This window comes from Pagrus major, chromosome 11 (genome assembly GCF_040436345.1).
Source record: "Pagrus major chromosome 11, Pma_NU_1.0".
Classification (NCBI taxonomy): Eukaryota; Metazoa; Chordata; class Actinopteri; order Spariformes; family Sparidae; genus Pagrus; species Pagrus major.
Window position 1 is genome coordinate 28706847 of NC_133225.1, and position 24145 is coordinate 28730991.

The following is a 24145-nucleotide window of genomic DNA, read 5'->3' on the forward strand; positions in this document are numbered from 1 at the left end:
CATCATTTGTGGCCTGTTTCATCATTTATCTGGTGATTGAGTCACTTTTAATTGAGCACTTAACACGATCCCAATAAATCCCAAAGTAGAAACAACATAACTGGTGATAAGATTAAATAAACTCTGATTTTTAGCCTTAAATTGGAACTTTTAGGCGCCATAACCCCTAAGGTGATTTACTTTAGTGTCTTTGTCAAGGAGGACATTTTTTGAGCTAAAACAGCCTAAAACATAAGACGAAATGAGTTTGCAAAAGTTTGCAGAGCAGACAGCAGATACTACCCTACATTGATCTATTATCTAATCAGGTTGTACAGGGTCAAACTAAAGACTTTTTGTTTGAAGTAATGCCTTTTTTCTCTGTGAAACTCTGGTGACTTAGCAAAACTGCACACTGACTAATCTGTAATCAATATAAGTCCAAATTACTCACTTACTCTGCCTTTCTGAAAACATCACAGATAAAGGTTGTACAGTGTAAACTGTGCAGCATAATTTAAATCTAATCAAATGTTTCCCATTTCAGCAGCTGTGAAATTATGACACATGATAGCAAATCAAAAGGTTATTAGAGGACAAATCATGAAACTCAAAAAGTTTTTATTCTTCTGAATCAAAAATGTTGTGGACTGAAATCTGGTGATGGACCCCACAGCTCTTCAGTGCTTTAACTGTCTGGATTAAGGATTATAGCACCCTTAATAAATAAAAATACATTTTCATAGTAGCTAAACATTTGAGCTTTTACTTTATCACCTAACAGAGTATATACATACAATATTTAGAAATGTTTCTCTGCAGCTGTGAGATACAGACGTATTTTATAACGTTGCAAAAATGACATGTCATCTATGTTGTGTAACTATGTTGTGTAGGACTTCTAGTGCTGGAGGAATGAGTCCTAAAACACTGAAATAACTTCTGGTTCCCCTGCCTGAAGTCAATAGGTTTTTCGAATGAGTTTTTTTTGGGATAAATGGCTGAACTAAGGTCTGTGATTAACACAAACTTATATTTGATATTTATATGGGATATTTTCATGTTTTGTTCCACGATATAAAATTTGCCAGTAAATACCCCACATTTAAATTCAAAAGCATTTCTGTGTCTACAAAAAAGGTGGTTGCTAATAAGTGGCTAAATCAGACTACAGAGCTTGTCTGGGACATTAAACAGACTCATCAGCTCACTAGTCCATCTCTACAGACCGACTTTAGTTGGAAACTATTCTAACTCTAACTTTACAGCTTGCAGATTGATCAAGTTATAGTAAAGTGTTTATAGAATGGAAGGTTAATGGAGGTGACGTTGAACTCATGCAACTGCTATGTAGTTATCGCATTTATGCTTCAAAAATCAGTGGTGTTCATCTGTGAAGATTATCTTGCTGATCTAAACGGGTCAGTATCATAAACTTTCGGAAATAATCCCCTCAACTGAAAAATTCCATGGGCTTTTTGTCGAGGGAACCAGGGCGATGCTAACTTCCAAAAGTATGCTGTCCCGGGAGCACTGATACTAAGATCACCTGAAACTAATCATTGGTGTGTTTTCGTCAGAATGAGCCTTTTATATCTACAGAGGGGGTGGGTCCTTCTTTGCACCACCATGTTTCTACACTTGCCCAACAAACAAACTAAACACTGGCTCTAGAGAGGGACTTTCAGTTTTCATCTTTTAGCGGCCATTGTACTGCAGGGTGAGACAAGGGTTTTTTTCCAGACTTCACTAAATCCTACACACCGGACTGTTAATGCTGAAAAGGTGGTCAAGTCCTTGTATCATCACAAACTTGTCCATGATTGTCAGAGGACAAACAAAGTGCTGGTCACAGCATTATGTTGAATCAAAGCTAACCATCTTTTAGACACAGTTTAAGGATGATTCAACACCACTGTTGAGGGTCTTTTGAGCAAATCACTGAGCCCACAACTGCTCCAGTGCAGCAACCACAGACTGCATTTGTTCTTGTCCTTCAGTTTACTCAAATCAGTGTGAAACAGACGTCCAGTCATGTGTGTCAGGCCAGCAAGTGTTTCTGGCTGCATCTCAACAGGTGGGGCAGAAAGTACGAGGCGGTGCCGTCGTCAGGTATCAGCTCCAGGAACTCTGCGGGGCTCATCTCCATGGCAACCACAACCAGCGTCTCTGTGGGCATGGAAACCAGCCACGTTAAAACCCAGGCAACCAAACATCAACACCAGAGCTCATCTCACTCTTGAACACCATCTTGGATGTTTATTCTACTTTTGAGAGAAAATGTCAACTCTTGGTGCTGAAGAGGGTCGGTACAGCCTCAGTGAGATCAGGGTTGTAGACAGGATTTGAGACATTCCAGTGCATCTTCCTCAGAAAATACTAACCGTACAACAAAAATACTAGTACAACGAGTATTTTACACTGTACTGCATGGCTTATCTGTGGAAATTGTGGTTATTGAAAGAGTGCTCCAATGATTTAGCATTACACTCCTATAACACTGTTGGACTCACACAGGGCAGTATTTAAAAAAGGACCAAAATCGATGCAGCTGAAAATGGGAGATATCGTCTTTTTTATTAAATTTTTCTGCATCCTTGTCAAAACTAGGCACCTATGTTACCCACAATGCATCGTAACGCTTGTCATGCTGTTGCCTATATGATAGTATATTTAAATTTGCCTATTTTATTAATATATTTCTATGCCATTACCATTTCTGTTTTTTTGTTTTTTTTTCATTTATTCTATTTGATTTTTTTTTTTTTAATCTCAGGTCTTGGTTGTAAATGAGGTCTTGATCTCAAAGTGACCTCCTAATTTAAAAAATAATATAGAAATAAGTCCAAGTAAATATGAGAGGCCTCTGACAAATATATGTGAAGTAGTCACCTAGCCTTAAAATCAGATCTAAGTACTGGGATAGCTTTAACAGACTGATTATAATTTAGGAAAGGTTTTTACCTTTAAGAGCAGCCAATAGGATACCATTGTCTGCAGCAGCTCTCGTTCTGTTACAGAGCTCAGGGAGCAGCTTCTGCCACCACAACACCTGCAGAGATGAGACCGACAGGGTGACATATTTTAAGATTCACTGTAAGCATAGAGACGTGACAGAGTAAAATCACAATTCACAGTTCGACTACTGCTCAGCACAAACCATATTTTTGTCTTGTAACTGGTGATTGGCGTAGGCTATGATGGCTTGAGGACATCGGTCCAGCAGCTTTTCAATGCTCCTGTCATACTGCCCCCTTCTGGTGGCACAGAGGAGGTGCAGGCTGAAGCCCCATAAGGTTTCCTCTGACAGACGCTCCATCAGAGGCCCGACGGAGCCCATAGACAGTGATGGACCGCACAGGAGAGACTGGAGACACAGGGACACAGGAATGATTCAGGTTAAAATCACAGGACAAAAAGTAGAAGAAAGCAAGACTTTTAAAACATGAAATAACACTATATGAGACAATATAATTTTATTAATTTATCTTAATTTCTAGATAATCAAACTAGGGCTGGTTTAAATAATTGGTAGCCTTCTTTTCTAGACAGTATGTAGTTATATCTGAGTTATTACCAGCTTTAACCGGTCACAACTGTGCTATTTTTAGTTGAATTGATGAGTAATAGAAGAGGTTTTTCTTCATATTTCAGCTGTAGCTTCTCTGTAATTACCTACCTATTACCCGTGATGACAGTCCTATAATATACTATAATTTAATGTATATTTTACCAAGTAAATACTCAGTTATTAGGGGGCTAAATGTAGCTGTGTTGTTGTAATTTCTTATTGTAGTGTAATTTGACACAAGATTGTAAATTGTTAATGATTAATTCAGTTTATTTTTCAAGTCTTATTTTACAACTGATAACAGCTTGAAGGCAGGCAGTCACACCTCATTCCATGCTGTCGTGCAGGGAAGACCGCAAGACCATAAACAACTGGGAGGCTTAAGGCTGGTTTATGTGTGTATTGTTGTGTGCTGTCAGGTTTTAATGTGTGCGGTATTTGTTGTTCTCAATTATTTCAGACCTGCTTTCCTGCTGGGTTGAAAGCGGCTGGCGGTCCGTATGAGAGTAGCAGCAGTAGTGGTAGTAGCAGTATCAACACGGAAGGTATTTTAAAGTTAGTCTATGTAGTTTTTAATAAAGTGTTTTCGGTTGATTAGCTGCTCTTGCCGTGGGACTGTTTTCACTATTCGCTTTTTGTTTTGTTCTGTCTAGTCCGTCCTGACAAGCAACTTGGTTGCGGGCAAAAAAATATGGGTATTGAATCTCAGTCAGTCAGTTGTGATGTTCATGGTTTACAGTGAAAACAAAATCAATGTCACTGTGAAATCACTGTAAAAGGTGTGTAACCTTTTACAGTGTTAATCACTGAGTGTGTTAGACTTATTTATTACAGTGTGCACTGGTGTGATGTGGACTGTGCTCTGTGAACTAACAGCGAGGAAGTTAAAGTGGGTGAGCATACTTTTTTAAAGCTAAACTTCTGTAATAAAAACAGTTTAATATCTACCTCCTTGATTCGTCATTCTTTATGCTAGTGACTTGCTGTGGGTGTAACAGAAGCAGACTTGTTTGGTTCATAGGTAAACTACCTGCAGTTTGTGTAGCGCCTCCTGGTGTTGGGAGCTGGTAGTGTGAGCTGGACTGAGAACCGTGAGCCACGGGTACAGAGCGCCGTAATGGGAGCACGAGTTTATCTGAAACACACACAAACATGCAGCCCTCTTAGCAAGTGAGAGTGTTGTGTAGATGAATTGACTTCTGAACCTCATACATAAAAATTTTCCTTGCAAACAGCCAAAAAATATGTATTTTTGGACAGCTTATACTTTCAAATGTGTTCTGCCAGTCTCATACGTTTATTAACATACTTTTAGTCTCAAGTGTAGAAAATATTTAATCAAAAACATATTTAATCAATTCAAACATGTATTTAATCAAAATTTCAGCTACCGTACCAGATCATCGGCGCTCTTCAGGTACTTGCGTCTTGAAAGTGTGTGTGGAGGGTTGGACTGTGTATCTGAGTTTGTGTTTGTCAGCCGGTCGATGTAGACGGATGACAGTCGGAACAGGAGTTCCTGGATGACAGCGTCCTGTGAGGAGGCCATGAGCATCGCCTCCCAGAAATCCACCTGCAAGCAATTCTCACAGCCCAGCTCCTACACACACACACACACACACACACACACACACACACACACACACACACACACACACACACACACACACACACACACACACACACACTATTATTTGCTATTATTTCCAAGATCTTCCAAGATTGATCAACCAATGTGACAAATAAGTAATATATTGTTACTTCTCATCTCCTAGCACACACCTTGAATATGTGATCAGCCTGTTCCAGCTGAACTTTGTTGTTTTCATGTAAAGCCACCATGCCAGCCACCAGCAGCCCCGGTTGAGACTTTGCCAACTGGCGAGTCAACACTGTGGGGCAGACGTGTGTGTGCTGGCCTCCACCTCCACCATGTAGCAACAGCCTTGGCTCCTCGATGAACCCGTACACCAGCAGCATCTGAACACACACAAACACCTTTCTGAGAATTCACGTTCCCAATTACTGATTCCTTTGACCTTCTCTGCACTCTCTTTTAACAATTATTTATGCAAGTTGTCCCGATACAATCACTAGTTTTGTAAAGGACACCTGACAAGCAACAGGTATAACCAGTTATAATGTTTTAAAGCTTTATAATGTGCCAAAATAGTTGCCTCCAGGAAATGTCTGAATGAATGTTGGATAGTATCCATCAAAAACTGTTGCTTGCAGATGTCACTGGATTGAGAAACACATGCTGAACATGTATTGAGTAACACAATTTCTCCTTTCTGTTCATTAGAAACAAGAAAAATTAACCATGTCTCTCTACAGCTTCTGTCCAGCCTACACCACAAGCAGATCTTAAAGCAACTTTAACTACAACTAACAGCTTCCAAATCATTTTGATGGTACAGTGTCTTGTAATATGGTGAATGGTGTCTCTGTCTCAATCACTCTGCCACTCTATCACAGTATTCAGTGAGAGGGTAGGATCACAGCGTTACATACATGTTTACTTCAACATACAAGTTTTCAACACACAACACTGTTATGATGTAATGACTTTTGATTGTAGTTAACACCTTCATTACATCTGATAAACTGTTACAGACCTGGGATTTGTATTTACAACAGTGGTGTTGCACTCAGAAACTGTGGGGGGCGCCAAATGACACAAAATGCCAATTTCTACAGAATGTTGCTTTCAGTTAGAGTAAAATTATTCATTAGCTTGAGTTGTAAATAAAGTGTGTCCAGTGGTGGCTGGTGAGACATTTTCCGCATCCAATCAGATTCACTCATCAGTCCAATTTGATTTAATGCAAACTGCAAGGTGTCAAAAAGATTCATCACTAATTTCTACAATGCTCCTACTCTGAAATGCTGCATTCAATTATTAGCGTTCATAGCCATACTGGTGTGCCCTGAAACATTATTTAACTATCAAAGCCCTTTTTGTTTTTCATGCAAGAAATAGCTGTTTGAAAACATCTGTCTTATACTAAAATTACTTGTTCACATCACTTTTTGTTATATGCCTACAAGGCTGCATGATACAGTGCAGATAGATATTACAATTGATTAGTGGGAATGATGTTTCCATCACAAGTTGTTTTTATTTTCGATGAAAAATCTATTAAAATCATGATGATGTGATGTGTGATTTGTTTGGGTCTGTACATCTGGAGCACTACAGTACTTCATTATAACGCTGTTTTGTCACACATTTAGCCTTCATCAAAACATTGCGAATCAGTGATTTGGATACGTGGCCATAGTACTATTACGATAATATCTGGATTAGTGCCGTCACACTATCAGATTTCCACTACACGATTACTGTGGACAAACAAATTCATGATAACAAAATTATCGTGATATCAATAGAAATTTGGGGTGAAAAAACAAATCAAATCCATCTTTAACTTTGTTTACTGTTTGTTTTGTCTCCTTTTTTGTTTAATAAATTACCTTTAAAATACGGGTTTAAGGAGGTGGAGAGAGTTTGTAACCACAAAAAATAAAAAATAATAATAGAATAATTGTTGCACATAATGAACAATTACTATCAACTACACAACATGTAGTGTCAACATGTAAGTCAACCAGATGAGCTCATAAACAAAAGATGCACAAGGACACCCTGTATCATATGTGTATTATTAACATGATATCAATATTACATTGTTTTCTATCAAAGTTATCGTTAATGTCGCAATATTGTGTCACCCCCAATTTGGATGAATTGTGCAACTCCATTGCTTTTTATTAATGTTTCTATGAAAGCTGGTTTTGTGTAAAATAAATTATATTCAAAAAACCTACATATCAGGTAGCTGGTCTCAAACCTTTGAATTGAAGAATAATCGCTTGGTTTTCCTCAGAGTAGCAATTACCCCCAACACAGGACAAAACGTTCATTCATTCATTTAGTTCATAATGGAGATGTGAAAGCAGTCAGCCTTCATTTTCCCAGGAGATTTCATGCCCAGTGGCACAAAAAAAAGCACCATTAATGCGGGGGTTTTTAGGGAACCAATCTAAAGGCTGCTGGTGCCATTATTCTGTCGTCAATACACTGTGAAATCAACTTTTACCTCATACTAATACATAAAGAGAAAAACTTTTGTGTGCAGATAAAGTGCAGATTTCACACACATGCACACATCCCTCTCTGACCTCAGCGTGTCTTTCCATCAGCTGTGTGTACTGCGGCACGTCGTCCAAAAGCAGCATCATGGTTGCCATGGTGATCGTCAGCGGGACGGACACGCCAGCTGTGTCCTCCAGACGTTGTAAGATCTGCAGCGTCCGCTCAGGACTGATGTTTACCATGGGCGGGCTGGCACACACACTGACCAGCTGTGAGGGCTCTGACTGGCTGAAAATGTCTATGACCTGATCAGCTTCTTCCTGCAGAAAGAGAATTATTTAACTCCACTGTCTCTTTAGTTTCCTTGTACATTAATGACGGTATTATGGATAACTGTTGAAACAAATGTTTACAAAATAGCTGATGAACTGACGAACATAAGAATGATAGTGCATACGCTAGTAACTGCTTAATAACACATTCTATACATATTTTACAGGTTATATCATAGCTGTGTCAAAGTCACTTTTTCTTGTAAGCAAAGGAAAGACCTCGTTGAAGACATAAACAGTGATGTTTGGCTGTATTCAGGGAGAACTTAGATGCACAGAAGCACCGACAGTGATGCAGTGATGGTCGTTCCATGTTGTTCATTCTAATACTACAAAGTAAATGTAACTATGATTTATTCAGAATGGCTCCTTCAAAACAGATCTCAAAATACCTCCTGGTCATAGAAGTCTCATAACAACCTTAACTTCACGAGCCTACAGGGATGTTTGAATGTACCTGACTGAGGCTCTGCTCTGTTTCTTCTAACAGGTAATGCTTCAGGTAAAACAGGAAGCCAGGGCCGTAGGAGTGAGGGCTGCTGGGTAGTGGGTGGTTCCTGGCGATGACCTCTGTGACTGACAGACCAGACATCCTATAGTATGGCAGAGCCAGGTGGCAGTCCTTCTGACTGCCCCTTACAGAGCAGGAAAGAAACAACTTTTAGTCGATCAACGGAAAAATCATTGGCAACAACTCTGATCATCAATAAATCATTTATGGAGACAAAATGTATTGATTCTTTGCTGCTTTTCTCTGTTTTATATCATTGTAAAATTTGGACTACTGTCATGTTTAAGCTTTTTATGGGATGTTTGCCCTTTAGTCTAAATGTGTGTTTACAGTATATATGTGTGTGTGTGTGTGTGTGTGTGTGTGTGTGTGTGTGTGTGTGTGTGTGTGTGTGTTACCTGCTGAAACAGTCTCCCAGCTGTGCACAGTTCTGCCTCAACGCCTCCTCCAGTTCTTCCCTGTCTGTCTGTTTCTCAGATGGTCCGTCTGTGTCTGTCTTTGGAGACACCGCGGGCTCTCCCTCGATGTTTTGTTGCTGCCCTGATGTTTGGAGTAAGGAGGCTCGGAGGAGGAGGTGAGCTTCACTGAGGAGGTGCCGCAGGCTCTGGGCCGTTGGGTTAGTCTCTGCATACTTCTGACTGTATTCAACCTGTAAATATGAAGACTCAAACATATTCATTGTGTTGTTTGAAGTACCCAAAAGTCAAACATGACATGTTAAAATATTACTTTGGTAAAAGCGAAAGTTGCCCATACAAATAGTAATTGAGTAAAAACATCGTATAGATATATACACCGTACACTGTGGGCTGACTGATTATCGGATCCAATATCCAATTAATATTTCTGATTATCGGAATCAGTGTTGTTTTTATCTGATTGCTGATACAATAAATTCATTTAAAAATGTGCTACTTTTGGCTCTGATGCAGCAGGTAATCTGTAAAAGTAACTAGTAACTAAAGCCACCAAATAAATGTAGTGGAGTAAAAGTACAACATTTCCTTTTGAAATGTAGTGGAGTGGAATAAGAAAGTAGCAAAACATCTAAATACTCAGAAAAGTACAAACACCTCAAAACTGAACTGAAGTGCAGAATTTGAGTAAACGTACTCAGTTACATTCCATCACTGCATAATCAGAGTGTAAATATATGTAACTTTATAAAGTGTTTTCTGTCTGTAATCCAATCTGAAAATCTTACTTTCTTAAAGCAAGATGAAATTATTTTTTTTTTAGGAAATACAACTTCAAAGAAGACAACAAGGTTAATAAAGTGAGTCTATCGTTGTTACCATCTCTTGGTAAAGAGTGAGGGGGGAGACGGTGTCGACAACATAGAGGTTCCATCCGTGTCCCACTGTTCTGGTTTCTTTGGGAGACGAGATTGTCCACTTCCTGCTCCTGAGGTCAGAGGTTACACAGAGAGCTATCATGAAGTATAATCACACAGACTACTGGTTTTTCTTTCTTCTTCTGTGATTTTACCTGTTTTATCGCTTTTATTCCTTCTACTTGTAATTACTCATATTGACTTTTTGTGTTTTTACATTTTGTGTCCTGCCGTCTTGTTTTAACTCACCTTAGACTCGGCTTCCTTGTGTTTGGCTTGACAGTTGAGTGTTTATTTTGGCAATACAAATATATATATAATATAAAATTCATTTGGTGCTGTGTACCATGATGTTGTCACAGTCTAAAAACTATGATACAGCCTGCTCCTATTTAAAGTTACTTTAAAGGTGCAGTATGTAAGAATTTTAGTTTAACTCACAACTAACCAAGTTAGAAAGCTTACTGCGGTTACAGTTAGCAGCAATTTAAGGTTTCCCTGGTGATATTCTGCCCCCTATCTGTTTGGATTTTGACAGGTGGTGAATTCTCTCATATTGCACCTTTAAAGCTTGAGGAAAATAATGGCCTTGACATTAACTACAACAACTGATGTTTTTCCATCTCTGCTGTTTCTTTATCCTCATTTTCAATCATGTCAATATAGTTTTTTAATGTGTAACTCGTTGTCTTAATGGATGTATGTTTACAGGACACAGGTGATACACTGAACACACACACACACTGAAGACATACACAAACACTAAACTGAACAATGCATGTCAGGTTTTCCATGAACCAAGTTGAAAAATGATTCCATGTGTGTCATGACATTGCACATGCATTGGAAACTACAAAAGCAGCGAGGACATTGCATGCTGGGATTATGGGGACTACAGCATCTGCGTCACTACATTTAAGCATATTTGTAATGATCCATAATTATAATAATCGGATTAATGTACATCCATTATCTTTGCCCTATCTTACCCATTCTCACCAATCCCACAAAATTGATAAAGGCGATCTGTGGGCTCTCTGGACTTCTGTGTTGTACTGGAAGTCAGTTGTTAGTTTATGTTAGTGGACTCCGTTTCTAAACTAATGTCAGCTACTGTTGCTATCTGTTAGCAGAGCGGACAGCGGCACTGAGACGAGGCACACAAAAACATGTATGACATCACAGTCACGTCCTTTAGACTGTCACAGAAAATCTGACTCGAGTCCTTCGCAAAGAAGTCCACAGTCCAGCAGCATTAAACAACTTAAACAAATCATCCACAGGCTTGTACAGGCAAGCGAGAGAGACGGGGAAGGTCTCATTTTTCACATCACGTTACAGTCCGCTCACATATGACCAATAAAAATGTGAGACTGGCAACCAAATAAAACACACCATCACCTTAAGTAAATCTGTAGATTTCTCTGGGTTTAAACATTGTTGTCAACATTTAGGATGATCTAAGTACACAACTCAACTAAATATATAACGAAGGTCTTGCCGTCTTTAAACATTTTAATGCAGAATTCCTAAATATTATATCTTTAAGTTAACCGAACAAAATCTTTTTAATTCAGTCCAAATGTGATTAGTTTGTGAGCTAAAAGTCACACACACTGGGGGCAGTTAGGCAGGTTATGGTTTGGTAGGTTTAGGGACTAAAACAGGAAGTGTTGTCACTTTTAGACCAAGCTGTAAAGCCTCTGAGGTTACTTTAGCTCCTGTACAGAGTTTTGTAAGGAAATGGGTAGACCTTTTATGCATTTATTTAGAAAGTTCATAGAATCAAAAACAAAGCCTCAGGAATTACAGGGAATTTGAGTGCTTTAAATTTTTCTTAAAAAGGTGTAAATATGTTTAGTTGGATATGGTCAAATGTAATCTTGAAACGGAATAATTTTTTGCGGGATTTAGTTTTTCAACATTTGTGTGTATCATTTTAACAGCTTGTCAGTCCTCATATATTAACAAACGTGAATTCTCATTACTATTATTAGTGCCATCACTGTAGATCCAATATTAGCTTCATAATTACAGAATTTAGGTCTGAAATGATCAAAATAGTTGAATTTCTTAATTAATTGAATCAAATGAATTGAATCAAATCAAATCAATTTTTTTTTTTTTTTTACATTTTAAAGGTGAAACAGAATCTGTTAAGTCAAGGTTTCCCTTCCAAATAACAGCTAATCTAAAGATTCGGTTAAAAACCATCTGTTTAGGAGAGTATTTCAAGGGTTTCCTGGCGTTGCAGCTCAGCCTGGAAGTGACAACAGACACTAAAGGGGGGGCAGGGTTTGTCTTACAGGAAGGGGCGTGATAGAAGGCTCTCCAGAGCCGGCGTGGTTGCGGGATCGATTCCCACCGCCAGGAAAATACCAGTCAGCATGGTGTGCTCTTTCAACTCGCTAAAATAACAACACACACACACAGTGAACAGGTTTATAAATGCATGTATGCCTGCTAATGAAGTCCCCCTTCAGAGTATCCCGGCAGGGAGGAATCTGATGACATGTCGGATGAAGCTTTTCAAACTAAAAGGCGTATGATCGATACACTCTCAAGGTCATGTGTGTATGTGTGTGTGTCTGTGACTTACAGGCCTCTGCGCTGTGTGGTACGTTCGCTCTCCTCTGGTGTGTCTGTGTCGGCGGTGGACAGCAGGATGACGTGGCAGCCGTGGACACACACTGACCGCAGACCTATAAACAGCTGCATCCTGAGCGCACACACCTCCAGGCTGCAGGGTGGACAAGCCTTCACACACACACACACACACACACACACACACACACACACACACACACACACACACACACACACACACACAAATATTTGGATTTATCTTCTAAATACCAAATATTCATAATACTGAACACCATGTAATATTTCCAAAAACTATTGTGATTTTGATTACAACGAAAATCAGTATGGATTCATCAGAACTGACTGGATAGCAGAGAAATTGTATTGCAGGTTGACAAATCCACAGCCTGACATGTTTTACCTTAATACACCTGGGGGTCCCAGCCCCCACTAGGGGTCGCCAAAGCTTCACAGCCAAAAGCTTCACTGCACTCACACAATCGAGCTCAGTTTGAACCGTTATCACTGTTCATATGAATATTCAAGATACTTAAAAACAACAATGCTCATATAATATTGAATATTCATATTTATTTATTATTTCATTATATTTATTTTAGTATTTCTCTCATATTTTTAGGGAAAAGAGCTGTCTTTGACCTCTTGACTGCTCCGGTATTTTTGCTTGCTTTTGCAGGTTGACAATGGTGACAACAACAGGGTGACTGAGACCTGGTATTAATTTCATGTTCGATTCCTAATTATCAAAGACGACATGATAGATTATAATCTTCATAAATATACATAAAAGTACTCATCTGTAAACAATCTGCATACTATTAATCTCTTCAGGAATGACGATGTAGTCTATATCTTGTCAAATCACATTTAATCACGTTCTCAATAGAATCCGTTTTGGAATGGTATTAGTTAAAGTTTTTTTTTTTTTGGTGGTGTATAATTTCCACAATAGCCATAACAGGTATCCAAGGTATTTACATTATCGGGGTAACACAAGGAATAAGTGATGACTGAGTTGGTGACGATGCAGGGTGTTCAGAAGTTCCCTTCCACATTCCCTGCACAGGGAGCATGAAGCACTGTTTATGTGCACCGTGGAACGCAACGCAGCTACAGTTGAGGACAGTGGTGGGAATGAATAGTTAAAGACAGGCTCATACCTTCATGGTGGTATCGATGTAGGGGTCTTCAATCCTGGCTGCTACTGCTGCACAGCGCACTGTGAAACACTGCAATGCACTCCTACCATACACACAAAGCAAGATACAAGCTTACTTGTATGATCAACTGAAATCATAACATAGTCAATCTTTAATCTTGTGTCTATGAATGAAGACTCAATGTTAGTTTACATGATTTGTCATGACTGATTTTTAAATGTGATAATGATGTGGTTTCTGTCATATCAGTTGATCCAGTGATAAGCTGTGATTCAGTGAAGACATCAAATCAGACTACAACAGAGAGACACAGACAGAGACGTACTTGGTTATGACGTGCAGCAGGTGGTCTGCTAGCACCGCCTCCAGGACCTTCTCTGGATACTGATAGGCTGAGAGAAGCTCGACACCACCCTTCAGACTGTACAGGTAGCCGGCAGTGGGGAGAGAGAAGAAGCAAAACACACATGCTGGTTCCTCCTGAGACACTGACTGCTTACCTGGAGAGAACGAGACAGAATAAACCATGTTTGACAAAAAAAAGAAAATATTTGTCATGTTTTGGATTTTCATTTTTGGGTGAACTTTTCCTTTAAAAGTGCACAAGAATATGGCTCTGAACACATTTTAAGCAAGAAATAAGCAGTGTGGTAACAGAATCGTGGTTTATATTTGATCAGCTCTGTCTGATTTTACAGTTTACAGAATTCTGCTGTTATACTGATACCCTTTCTCTCTATATGTCGGTGGTCACACTTTATATTAAGGTCTATGCATATACAGTCCTTTTAAGTTCTTATACGATGCTCATTAACATTACTAAGACTATATAACGCATTTATTGTTAGGTTTGTTAAACGCAATAAATGTGTTTTTAATACTTTTTGATACAACTATAAGTAACTCATAAGGATTTTATCAATGTTTTTTAGTGTCTATAAACTGTTAACATTTTCTATGAGTGCTTACAAATGTTTTATTATCCAACATCATGTTTATGATGCTATTATTAATGTTTATATAGATGTATTAATGTTAATAAGCATCTTGTCAAAACATACAAGTGCTTCTAGGTTGCTACAGGAATGAGTCTCAAAGCCTGGAAATAAATGAGCATTTTTGCGTTCCTGGCTCCCTCTTCTCAAAGTCAACAGGTTTTCGAATAAATGCCTGAAATAATGTCTGTGGTTAACATAAACTGAAGAGATTTATACCAGTAAATAGTCCAAGTTTGAATGTTAAAGCGTTTACATTTTCTTTAAGTGGCTAAATGAGAGTATAGAGGTTGTCTCGGACATTAAACATCATCATGCCAAACACGGAGACACATCTACTCACCATCTTTACAGAATCCGTGTATCATTCGTTCATTCGTTTTTCAAAATAAAACCAAAAATAAGAAAACGAAAAAACAATTCCTTTTCTCAGTATTCGTTTCCTAAACTAAAATGAAAAAACGGATAACGACTCGTTTTTTTCAGTTTTCGATTTTATGCTCAAATGAATAATGGAAAAAACGGATAACGAGCGTTTCCCGTTTCATGTTGCAAGCATTTGACTGCGGTCAAGCCAGCCGTGGTTCGCGTTCGCTTGGTCAAATCAGCCGCACGTTGTTTTCTAGTGCGCGAATATACGGACATTTACGGTAATCGTAAAGACACCGCTCTAAAGAGCTGCTGGTAGTGACAGTGGGGCGGACTGAAGTCACACAGTCAGACCCGTGAAAATTACGATACTTTTTCAGTAATTATTCCTGGTAATATACTGAAGGTATCACGGAGGTTTGCGTACGGATTTCAAAGTAAAGGACGAAAGTCAAAACGTAAGGATATTTCACCCAACTTTTACGTGGAATAAAAAGCTTATTTTCCATCAGCATACTGCTGAACTTAGTACTCCCCAGACTACCTTCATGCATAATATCAAGTACTTTTACTGTGTACTTTTTGAGTAATCCTCTGTCAAAGTCCTTAACAGAGGACGAGAATAAGGACAATTTGCCCAACTTTGACAGGGAATAAAAAGGTTATTTTCCATAAGTAGTCTATGATTCTTATACTGCTGAACTTAGTACTTCCTAGACTACTTGCATGCATGATATCAAGTACTTTTACTGTGTACTTTTTGAGTAATCCTCTGTCAAAGTCCTTAACAGAGGACGAGAATAAGGACAATTTGCCCAACTTTGACAGGGAATAAAAAGGTTATTTTCCATAAGTAGTCTATGATTCTTATACTGCTGAACTTAGTACTCCCCAGACTACTTGCATGCATGATATCAAGTACTTTTACTGTGTACTTTTTGAGTAATCCTCTGTCAAAGTCCTTAACAGAGGACATGATGAGCACATTTCACCCAACTTTGATGTGGAATAAAAAGGTTAACATGTAAGTAGTATTATAGATGTGAAATAGATCATTCTAATTTAAGAGATGCTTGTGTTTGTGTGTGTTTTTTGTAACACCAAAGCAACCCTAAGTAAGTTCAACATCAAAAGCCAGAAACATTTGTTTGAAATCTTACATGTTAACCTTTTTATTCCACATCAAAGTTGGGTGAAATGTGCTCATCATGTCCTCTGTTAAGGACTTTGACAGAGGATTACTCAAAAAGTACACAGTAAAAGTACTTGATATCATGCATGCAAGTAGTCTGGGGAGTACTAAGTTCAGCAGTATAAGAATCATAGACTACTTATGGAAAATAACCTTTTTATTCCCTGTCAAAGTTGGGCAAATTGTCCTTATTCTCGTCCTCTGTTAAGGACTTTGACAGAGGATTACTCAAAAAGTACACAGTAAAAGTACTTGATATTATGCATGAAGGTAGTCTGGGGAGTACTAAGTTCAGCAGTATGCTGATGGAAAATAAGCTTTTTATTCCACGTAAAAGTTGGGTGAAATATCCTTACGTTTTGACTTTCGTCCTTTACTTTGAAATCCGTACGCAAACCTCCGTGATACCTTCAGTATATTACCAGGAATAATTACTGAAAAAGTATCGTAATTTTCACGGGTCTGACTGTGTGACTTCAGTCCGCCCCACTGTCACTACCAGCAGCTCTTTAGAGCGGTGTCTTTACGATTACCGTAAATGTCCGTATATTCGCGCACTAGAAAACAACGTGCGGCTGATTTGACCAAGCGAACGCGAACCACGGCTGGCTTGACCGCAGTCAAATGCTTGCAACATGAAACGGGAAACGCTCGTTATCCGTTTTTTCCATTATTCATTTGAGCATAAAATCGAAAACTGAAAAAAACGAGTCGTTATCCGTTTTTTCATTTTAGTTTAGGAAACGAATACTGAGAAAAGGAATAGTTTTTTCGTTTTCTTATTTTTGGTTTTATTTTGAAAAACGAATGAACGAATGATACACGGATTTTACAGGCAGACTTTAGCTGCAAACTGTTCTTACTGTAACTTTACAACTTGTAAATTGAACAATTATAGTAAAGTGTGTATAGTATAGTGTAGTAAGATGCACAAAAATACATCATTCCTGCAGCACCCTATTTAAAGGGCCTTAATACAAAGCGTTACCACGTGGGTCTACATGTATATGTGTCTCTGTATCTCATACTGTCTGCTGTACTGACTGGTGAACAGCGGGTAGAGCTGTAGAGAGTGAAGTTGAGTCTCCTCTACACTGCAGCCCTGGAAGAAGTCTGGAGTAAAACGCCTGCAAGACAGAAATGACACAAGTTAAATAAACCTCACGTAGCAAAAATACACAAGAGATCTGAAGGTCAAGCTGCCTCTCAGAAATACACACACACACCTGAAGAGAACATATGACAGAGCGTATTGTCCTCTGTCCTCCAGCCCAGTCTTTTCAATGCTGACAGGGATATCACAGTCTTTAGCTCGATCACCGAGCAACTCCTGGTGTCTTGGGAGGAGCAGAAAGTCAGCCTGGTCTTCTAGGTGATCTGCTGCACACATCACAAATTATTCCCAGGAACACTTCGTAAAACCATTGTTGGTAAACACAGTTGTATATTGTTTTCATTTATGTTTTACGCAGCATCCCAACTCTTTTGGAATCGGGTTGTATTTTTGTTGTGTCCAAGTCTTTTAAATTTCATCATAAAAAAGAAACAAGGATCCTTTAAACAGAATAACAATCCATAACCATCAACTGCAATGGAGCCTCAGAAAGAAGCCTATTTGAAGCTAAAGCATCAGTACCAACCAACATAGAAAAAGATACAAACCTCTAGTTGTTTCTGATGATTCTTCCATGGTTTTAGGTTCAGATGATGCGTCCAGTTTCAGTACTAGCACCTCCAGCTCTGCCTGCACTGCCACATATCCTGCACACAGCGCCACCTAGGGGGCAGAGGAGGTTTTAGAGCAACCAAGTCCGAAGGCTGTCAATTTCAGAAGTTTAGAGAAATACCTAAACAAAAGCCAATGCAAGTCTGTTCTGCCTGTGAAGTTATCAAGAATTATTTAGGACTTTTGCTTTGTTTATAACCCTTCTGTTCCATGCATAGTCTTATGCTAACTTAATTATAATACAATTTTGATAACTTATATTTGTTGTAATGTATCTATGTAACAGTATGTGATAAAATGCAAACCACAGTAAGTATGGATTAGCATCATTGTGTGTAACATCTAAACAAAATAGTTATATGGAATATATAGTTTGGTATGATTATGCAGCAGATAATAGATTAAACCGTAAGGAAAATATCACACACCAAAAAAAGATTGTTTGAACGTACCCGTTTAGCCTTGATTTTTGGAAGATGCAGAATAACGGAGCGTTCAAAATCCAGGATGGAAACATTCTGGTTTGATGTTGATGTCTGACCTAAAATCAAGTAGAGCAAAGGGCAGTTGGAGCAGGATAATAAGGAAGAGTCATCAAAGTAGACCCTTTTTCTTTCAATACAGCCTTGTACTCCTTCAGTAGCCAATAGTGGTGGATGTGTGTTATCCAGTAGTTAGCAGTTACCTTAGCAAAAAAGGCTACAGGTATCTGCTTATCAGAAAACTCACTTTGATACTGTAACTGTAGTTCTCGGAGGCTGCGTATGGCCCCAGTCCGGACGTGTCACTTTGGAGGCTACTGGTTACTTTAGTAACTATCTGTCCAGACATGAGGAAAGCAGCCGGAGGACAGCAGAGGGAAACCAGAGAGTATTTTCTCCATAAAATCTGATCCAGTTATGAAGTTGTGTTTTTGTATAACAACAATCTGCTCTGACAGCATCCTTCTTTTTATACATCCATGGCATATCAATTTTTTATTGATATACACCCCGGAGTGCAGGATGAGTCATCAACATTTTTTCCATTTCCAGGAAAATACAAACTCTGAAATACCTACAAAATGACTTTTTTCTATTGGTGAGCCTGAATCTGTATAGATTAGAAACTGAGCAAGACATATATGATAAAAACATAAATTTTGACCATATCGCCCAGCCCTCCTTAAAGGCACAGTGTGTAATAGATTGGGTATTTAGAGCCATCTAGCGACAACACCTCCTCGCTCACCCCTGCCTTTCCGAAGACACTGGAGAAGCCCCAGAATCTACGGTGGCCCTCATGGAGAAGAAACTAATTTTCTCAATATGGACTCGTCCACAACAGCATCGAGTATTTCTACTAAGTATAGTAACCGTTACCACCAGCTCTCTGAGAGGCACAAACTGAGGTTTCAGTGAAACTAATGTACTGCTGATAAACATCCGCTCCCTATGTAGATATAAACGGCTCATTCTAAGGTAATGAAAACACAACAACTCTTATTTTCGGCTGATTATACACTAAATAAAACAGACTTATGAATATTATATTCCATTTCTGCCAAGTCTATTCTGCTAGATGCCACTTACAAACTGTACCTTTAACAATTATATTTCACTTTCCTTAAGTTACCTTGACTCTGACTGGAGCTCTGCTGCGTGTTTGGCCAGGTGCTCTGAAGGATCTGCTGACTCTGATTCTGCTGTTTTTTCCCCCCAGAGACAAAAAACATTATGCTGCTGCATCATTTAGTGTATCAATGAGTACAATATGTTGTTTACAATAGATAACTGGCAATGACAAAAACATGCTTTTCATGAAAGGTAAACCTGATAATAAAGACTTCCAATAGATGTATCACCTCAATACTTTATCAAGGCTTAAACATAATGAAACTTGTATTTTAATGTTGCTGTCACTTCCTGGATTCTTACCAGTGTTTGCTGGTTTTGTCTCCTCAAAGTAAACAGAACCAGAGTGTTTTCACAGCCGACCAGAAGGTCCCCTGTTATGGAGCAGCAGGCCACAGCAACAGGACGCTCTGACAGAGGGATCTCAATGATCTCCATCTGCACTCCACCCCGCACAGATGCCCCACGCAGCAGGTGGCCCAACAAACGCACTCCGACTCGGGCCTTCTCCTCCGCCTGGATAGAAAGCAATACATTTCTACATAAAAAAGACATGGCATGAAGAAGTTTAAAGCAGGCAAGATTATATAGCCTCCTAATTAGCCCCTCTAGGAGCAGCTCTAGTCTGCCCTTCGGACAACCGGCCTGTCCGCTATCTCTGGCCCAGAGACACTGGGTCACGGTCACCATATCATCAGCCCTGTCAAACATTTTTCAATGTTGTCGTTAACCTCGAAATGTGCTCTTTTATTTTCTGTAGGCATTTCTTTATCAGAAGTCATAGGACATAGATATGTTAGGTTTTAGTGTGTTTCTCCATGCATCTCCCATAGACTTCAATACAGCCATCACCACAGTCTGGCACCAAAAAAGATTTAGTGAAGTAATGACCCTTCCTTCTTTGACTTTTTTAAGTTCCCTGACTGCAAGTCGGCAGTCGATATTTCCGAGTCAGTATTCCCGGCTTCCTATCTAAAAGCGTGGTCAATACCTGGTAGCGCCAGTTGGTGTAAGCTCTTAGGTAGGTGGCACTGTTCTTTTCCTCAATGGTCACCAGGTAGTCTCCTGGATGTGAGTGGGGAGGTACAGAGAAAAGCAAGGATGTTAAAAAAATGGTTTATTTATCACTAATCTCTTTTTATCCCTCCAACCAGACAGTAACTCTCCTGCTAGCAGCTGCTACACTCACATATAAAACAAGCAAACTGCTACTGGTGAATATTGATACTCATGTAGTTACTGTTGAGGCTGACAAAGGAAGAAAGGTGGGATTTTTTGTTTACCTATCTTGCTGTGCTGGATGCTCTTCACACTGCCCATGGTAGCAAAGCGACAGATGAGAGGGCAGCCCTCCTGCTCCACACTGTAGGCCTCCACCTGGGTTCAGTTCAACACATCACACCACAACATAGTCAGTATACCGCAGAAACCTCCCATCTCCAAAAGATTGCCTCTTCAGACTTAAGATAAACTTGAACGTGAAAGTGTTGTGACTCACAAGTACTCCCACAACCTGAAAACATTTCATAATATGACTGGATATCCATTTAATGAGGTATCACAGGTTCTACCAATGAGGTTAGAATTCTGACACCATTTCCACACAAATACATTAAAAAACTCAATTATGGTTTATAAAATGAAATATTTTAAGTGACCTTGCATCCTCCAGTCGCCACCACAAACAGCGCTCCGCCTCCACAGCAGACCAGTCCAGGCTCCTGCTCCACCTGAGACACAGAAAGTAAATTTGGTTAAAATAAGTGCAAATACAGACACAAAATTACAGAACTTGCTTTGAATCAGCCAGGCTCCACTTACCTGGACTATCTGCTGTGAGGAGAAAGGATGGCAGTTGTAGACGTGCACCATGTTCGGTCCACCTCTTGGGGAACAGATTCAGTCCAGTGTGGAAATTTAACAAACTGTTTACTGCTGATTTCTCTTCTTTTGATGGTTGACAAATCTATGAACTCCACTGCTTTACCTGTGTTTCTTGGAGGCTTCATCCAGCAGGACACCTACCATCATTTAAAAAGAAAAAACAAGGTTCAAAAGAGTTATTTAGTCAAAAACAATCTCCCATTAGAGTATATACACTAATCAGAATTAGATATCCCTTCATGATATGAGGCTAGAAATTACTTAAAAGGTGGACTATGTAGTTTCGGGGATGAAATTTTAATCTTCACTAATGGAATTTTATGCCTTAACAAACTAAATAAACAAACTCTGTTTGTTTCCATCACTGAATAAACTGAATAAACAAACTGACCTTAAAGGACAACACAATTTCATACTGTTTTACTTTTTTTTTATATGTGGCGGACCCTGCCACCTTTCTAGCTTCAAACAGTGTTCTAGTGACCTTATTTTTCTCTGAAAACAGCTTGTTTATTCAGTTATGTAAAACAAAACAAAAATTCTGAGTTTGTGTTATTACCTCATTAATATTGTTAATATTAAAATGAGTTTGAATTTCTTCTCCACAACTACATAGTGTCCCCTTTAACATTTTGGTTTTGAAAACCTCACGTTTAGGCTTGTGGTTTTCTGACACTTTACTTGAGATGGTACATTTACACGATGTAGTCAAGTGTAATTTTCAGATATTAACATTTGGAACGCAAGACGTGTGTAATTATCCACTTGACATGTAATTTTCTCAATTAATCGATAAATCCATCGACAGAAAATTCATCTGGAACTATTCTGATGATTGATTAATCCTTTCCATAAGCCAAATCTTCTCTTGTTTCAGCTTTTGAAATGTTACATATGACACAAAGTGAATATCTTTGGACTTTAGTCTAACACAGCATTTCACATTTCGGGATTTAATGAATAAGCACATGTAATTAACTTAACATGAACTTCATATGACCAGTAAAATAGAGGTCATGGAGTGTTTGTGGTGCTTAAAATGTTGAAAATGACATTATAAAATAAACAAATACAACCCATCTTTCTTTGTAGTCTCACTGGATGAGTATGCCTTCAACCAAAAATATATGCATTAGATCAGCTGCCAGTTTATTTGTTCTTTGGTGAAATGACCAGTCAAAGGCCTCCCCTCATATCATCAACTGAAAACCATCATTTAAAACTTTATTTTACTTTCTTTTTAGCTCTGTCTCTTCTGAAAGCATCACAGTCACCTCTGACACCTTTTTACATTGTTGAAATCTAGTTATTCAGTCAAAATATAACAACATTTAAACGGTGAGTGGTTTTCTAGCAGTAGCTGAGAGAGGGCTATAGCTGCCCCGTATGTGTTTCTCTAATCGATATCACATGTCGCAGTCTTGTGAGCAGCCGAGGGTGTAACTGTTACGAATACACTTCAGATGGACATAATCCTCTGCGTTTACTCTAGTTTAGTAACAGACAGGCTTCAGTTGGTTAAGTCTTTACAGAATAGGATTAACAGAGTAGTTTAAAGTACCTACTTTGCTGCCAGATCTTCGGTTCCTTCTCTCTTCCTACTTCAGCATCCACTGCTGCAGTTTATTGATTTCACGCCGTAAAGCAGGAAGTGAACTGACAACCACAACAACAAAGCGCCCGCCCACTCTCGACTGTCATTGGCTCATATTCCTGCTTGCATTGCGTTTGACGTTCTCATTGGCTACCGAGTTGTTAAAACTACAGGGTGGATCTGTCTGTCATTATTTTTATTTTGTCTGTTTCTGAGACATTTATTTGTCTGTATTTAATAATTACTTTGTGACTTTGTGAAGACTCGGCTGCAGTGATGTTTTCAGTCTTAAAATTACGATGTTTTTGTTCAATAATATTCAAGATCAATTCATTAATCTGGAAAATTAAATTCCACATCTCCAGTGTATGCAGGATCTACATCCTCCTTAGCACTACTGTTGCTGTGAAAGATAAAATGTACAAATCAAAATGTGTTAAAAATTGAAAAATAAATAAATAAAATAATTGTGTTACATTGCATATACACCATTTTCAGAGAAATGTTGACTGTCATATGTCTTTATCCTGCTGCAAGTGGATCAATTGATGGATCTTATTCTAATATTGTGCGTTTATGGAATAAATTAACAAACTAAAGCCTCATATGTAGATAATAACCCCACAAATGTGCATATAATTGGCCAAAATACTTCAGCGCCTATGCATGATTCCCACTGCCCCTCCCTCAATGAGACTCTTTTTTAACAAGAGAAAACAGTCGGTTACAGTAACACTTAGGTACTTTGTCTTTTTTCTAAATTGCACAATTGAGAACAGACAAAACAATAATCAAATTAGATGGAAATAAGGTAAAGTAAAATAAAATAAAATACACTACTCAAAATTAGTTAGGGATATTTGGATGTTCTAGTATTTCACTTGATTGTATATTCTGTGACATATCTGAATTTTTATTTTGTGAATAGTTTTAGTCCCCAAAAATAATGCGACACATTTCATTTGACTTTTATTGCATGTCCATGCACATTCATATTAGCACCCATAATAATACACAAGGTGTATATTATACATATACAGACTGTTATAAATTAACATTTGGTGTTTTTGCTTAAAATGTATGTATGGTTCACGGTTTGAAATGATAGGAGCATTTTATACAGGGTTCAGCAGGTGTTGGTATGCACTGAAAAACAGGAAAATATGAGCCTGTCCATGAA

The 24145-nt window shown here is 38.6% G+C and overlaps 1 protein-coding gene across 2 annotated transcripts; it reads right to left on the reverse strand.

Moving 5' to 3' along the window:
* Nucleotides 1-580: 580 nt before the first annotated feature.
* hps3 (HPS3 biogenesis of lysosomal organelles complex 2 subunit 1) lies at nt 581-22979 on the reverse strand. 2 transcript variants are annotated; one of them, XM_073476639.1, is made up of 26 exons: nt 22937-22973; nt 21475-21508; nt 21309-21372; nt 21146-21217; nt 20771-20864; nt 20479-20552; nt 19791-20003; nt 19489-19558; nt 18327-18415; nt 17811-17925; nt 17375-17528; nt 17193-17275; nt 13918-14092; nt 13593-13674; nt 12425-12582; nt 12132-12233; nt 9788-9896; nt 8891-9141; nt 8439-8616; nt 7736-7969; nt 5333-5530; nt 4947-5150; nt 4581-4685; nt 3140-3346; nt 2944-3031; nt 581-2148 (listed from the first exon to the last, which is right to left on the reverse strand). In XM_073476639.1, the coding sequence occupies exons 3-26, from the start codon at nt 21357-21359 to the stop codon at nt 2021-2023; spliced, it is 3234 nt and encodes a 1077-aa protein (XP_073332740.1). In that variant the 5' UTR covers nt 21360-21372; nt 21475-21508; nt 22937-22973; the 3' UTR covers nt 581-2020. The 2 variants fall into 2 exon arrangements, with proteins under 2 accessions (XP_073332740.1, XP_073332742.1); XM_073476641.1 differs by lacking the exon at nt 12132-12233 and having other exon boundaries at nt 21309-21508; nt 22937-22979.
* Between the last annotated feature and the right edge of the window lie 1166 nt (nt 22980-24145).

What these genes read in the sequence shown, in the direction of transcription:
- hps3 (XM_073476639.1), bottom strand. Translation starts at nt 21,359, where the DNA reads ATGGTGCACGTCTACAACTGCCATCCTTTCTCCTCACAGCAGATAGTC. An exon ending in TGGCGACTGGAGGATGCAAG is followed by an intron (nt 20,865 to 21,145) that starts GTCACTTAAAAT and finishes AACTGAACCCAG; the next exon opens with GTGGAGGCCTACAGTGTGGA. An exon ending in TGAAGAGCGCCGATGATCTG is followed by an intron (nt 4,686 to 4,946) that starts GTACGGTAGCTG and finishes TGTGTGTTTCAG; the next exon opens with ATAAACTCGTGCTCCCATTA.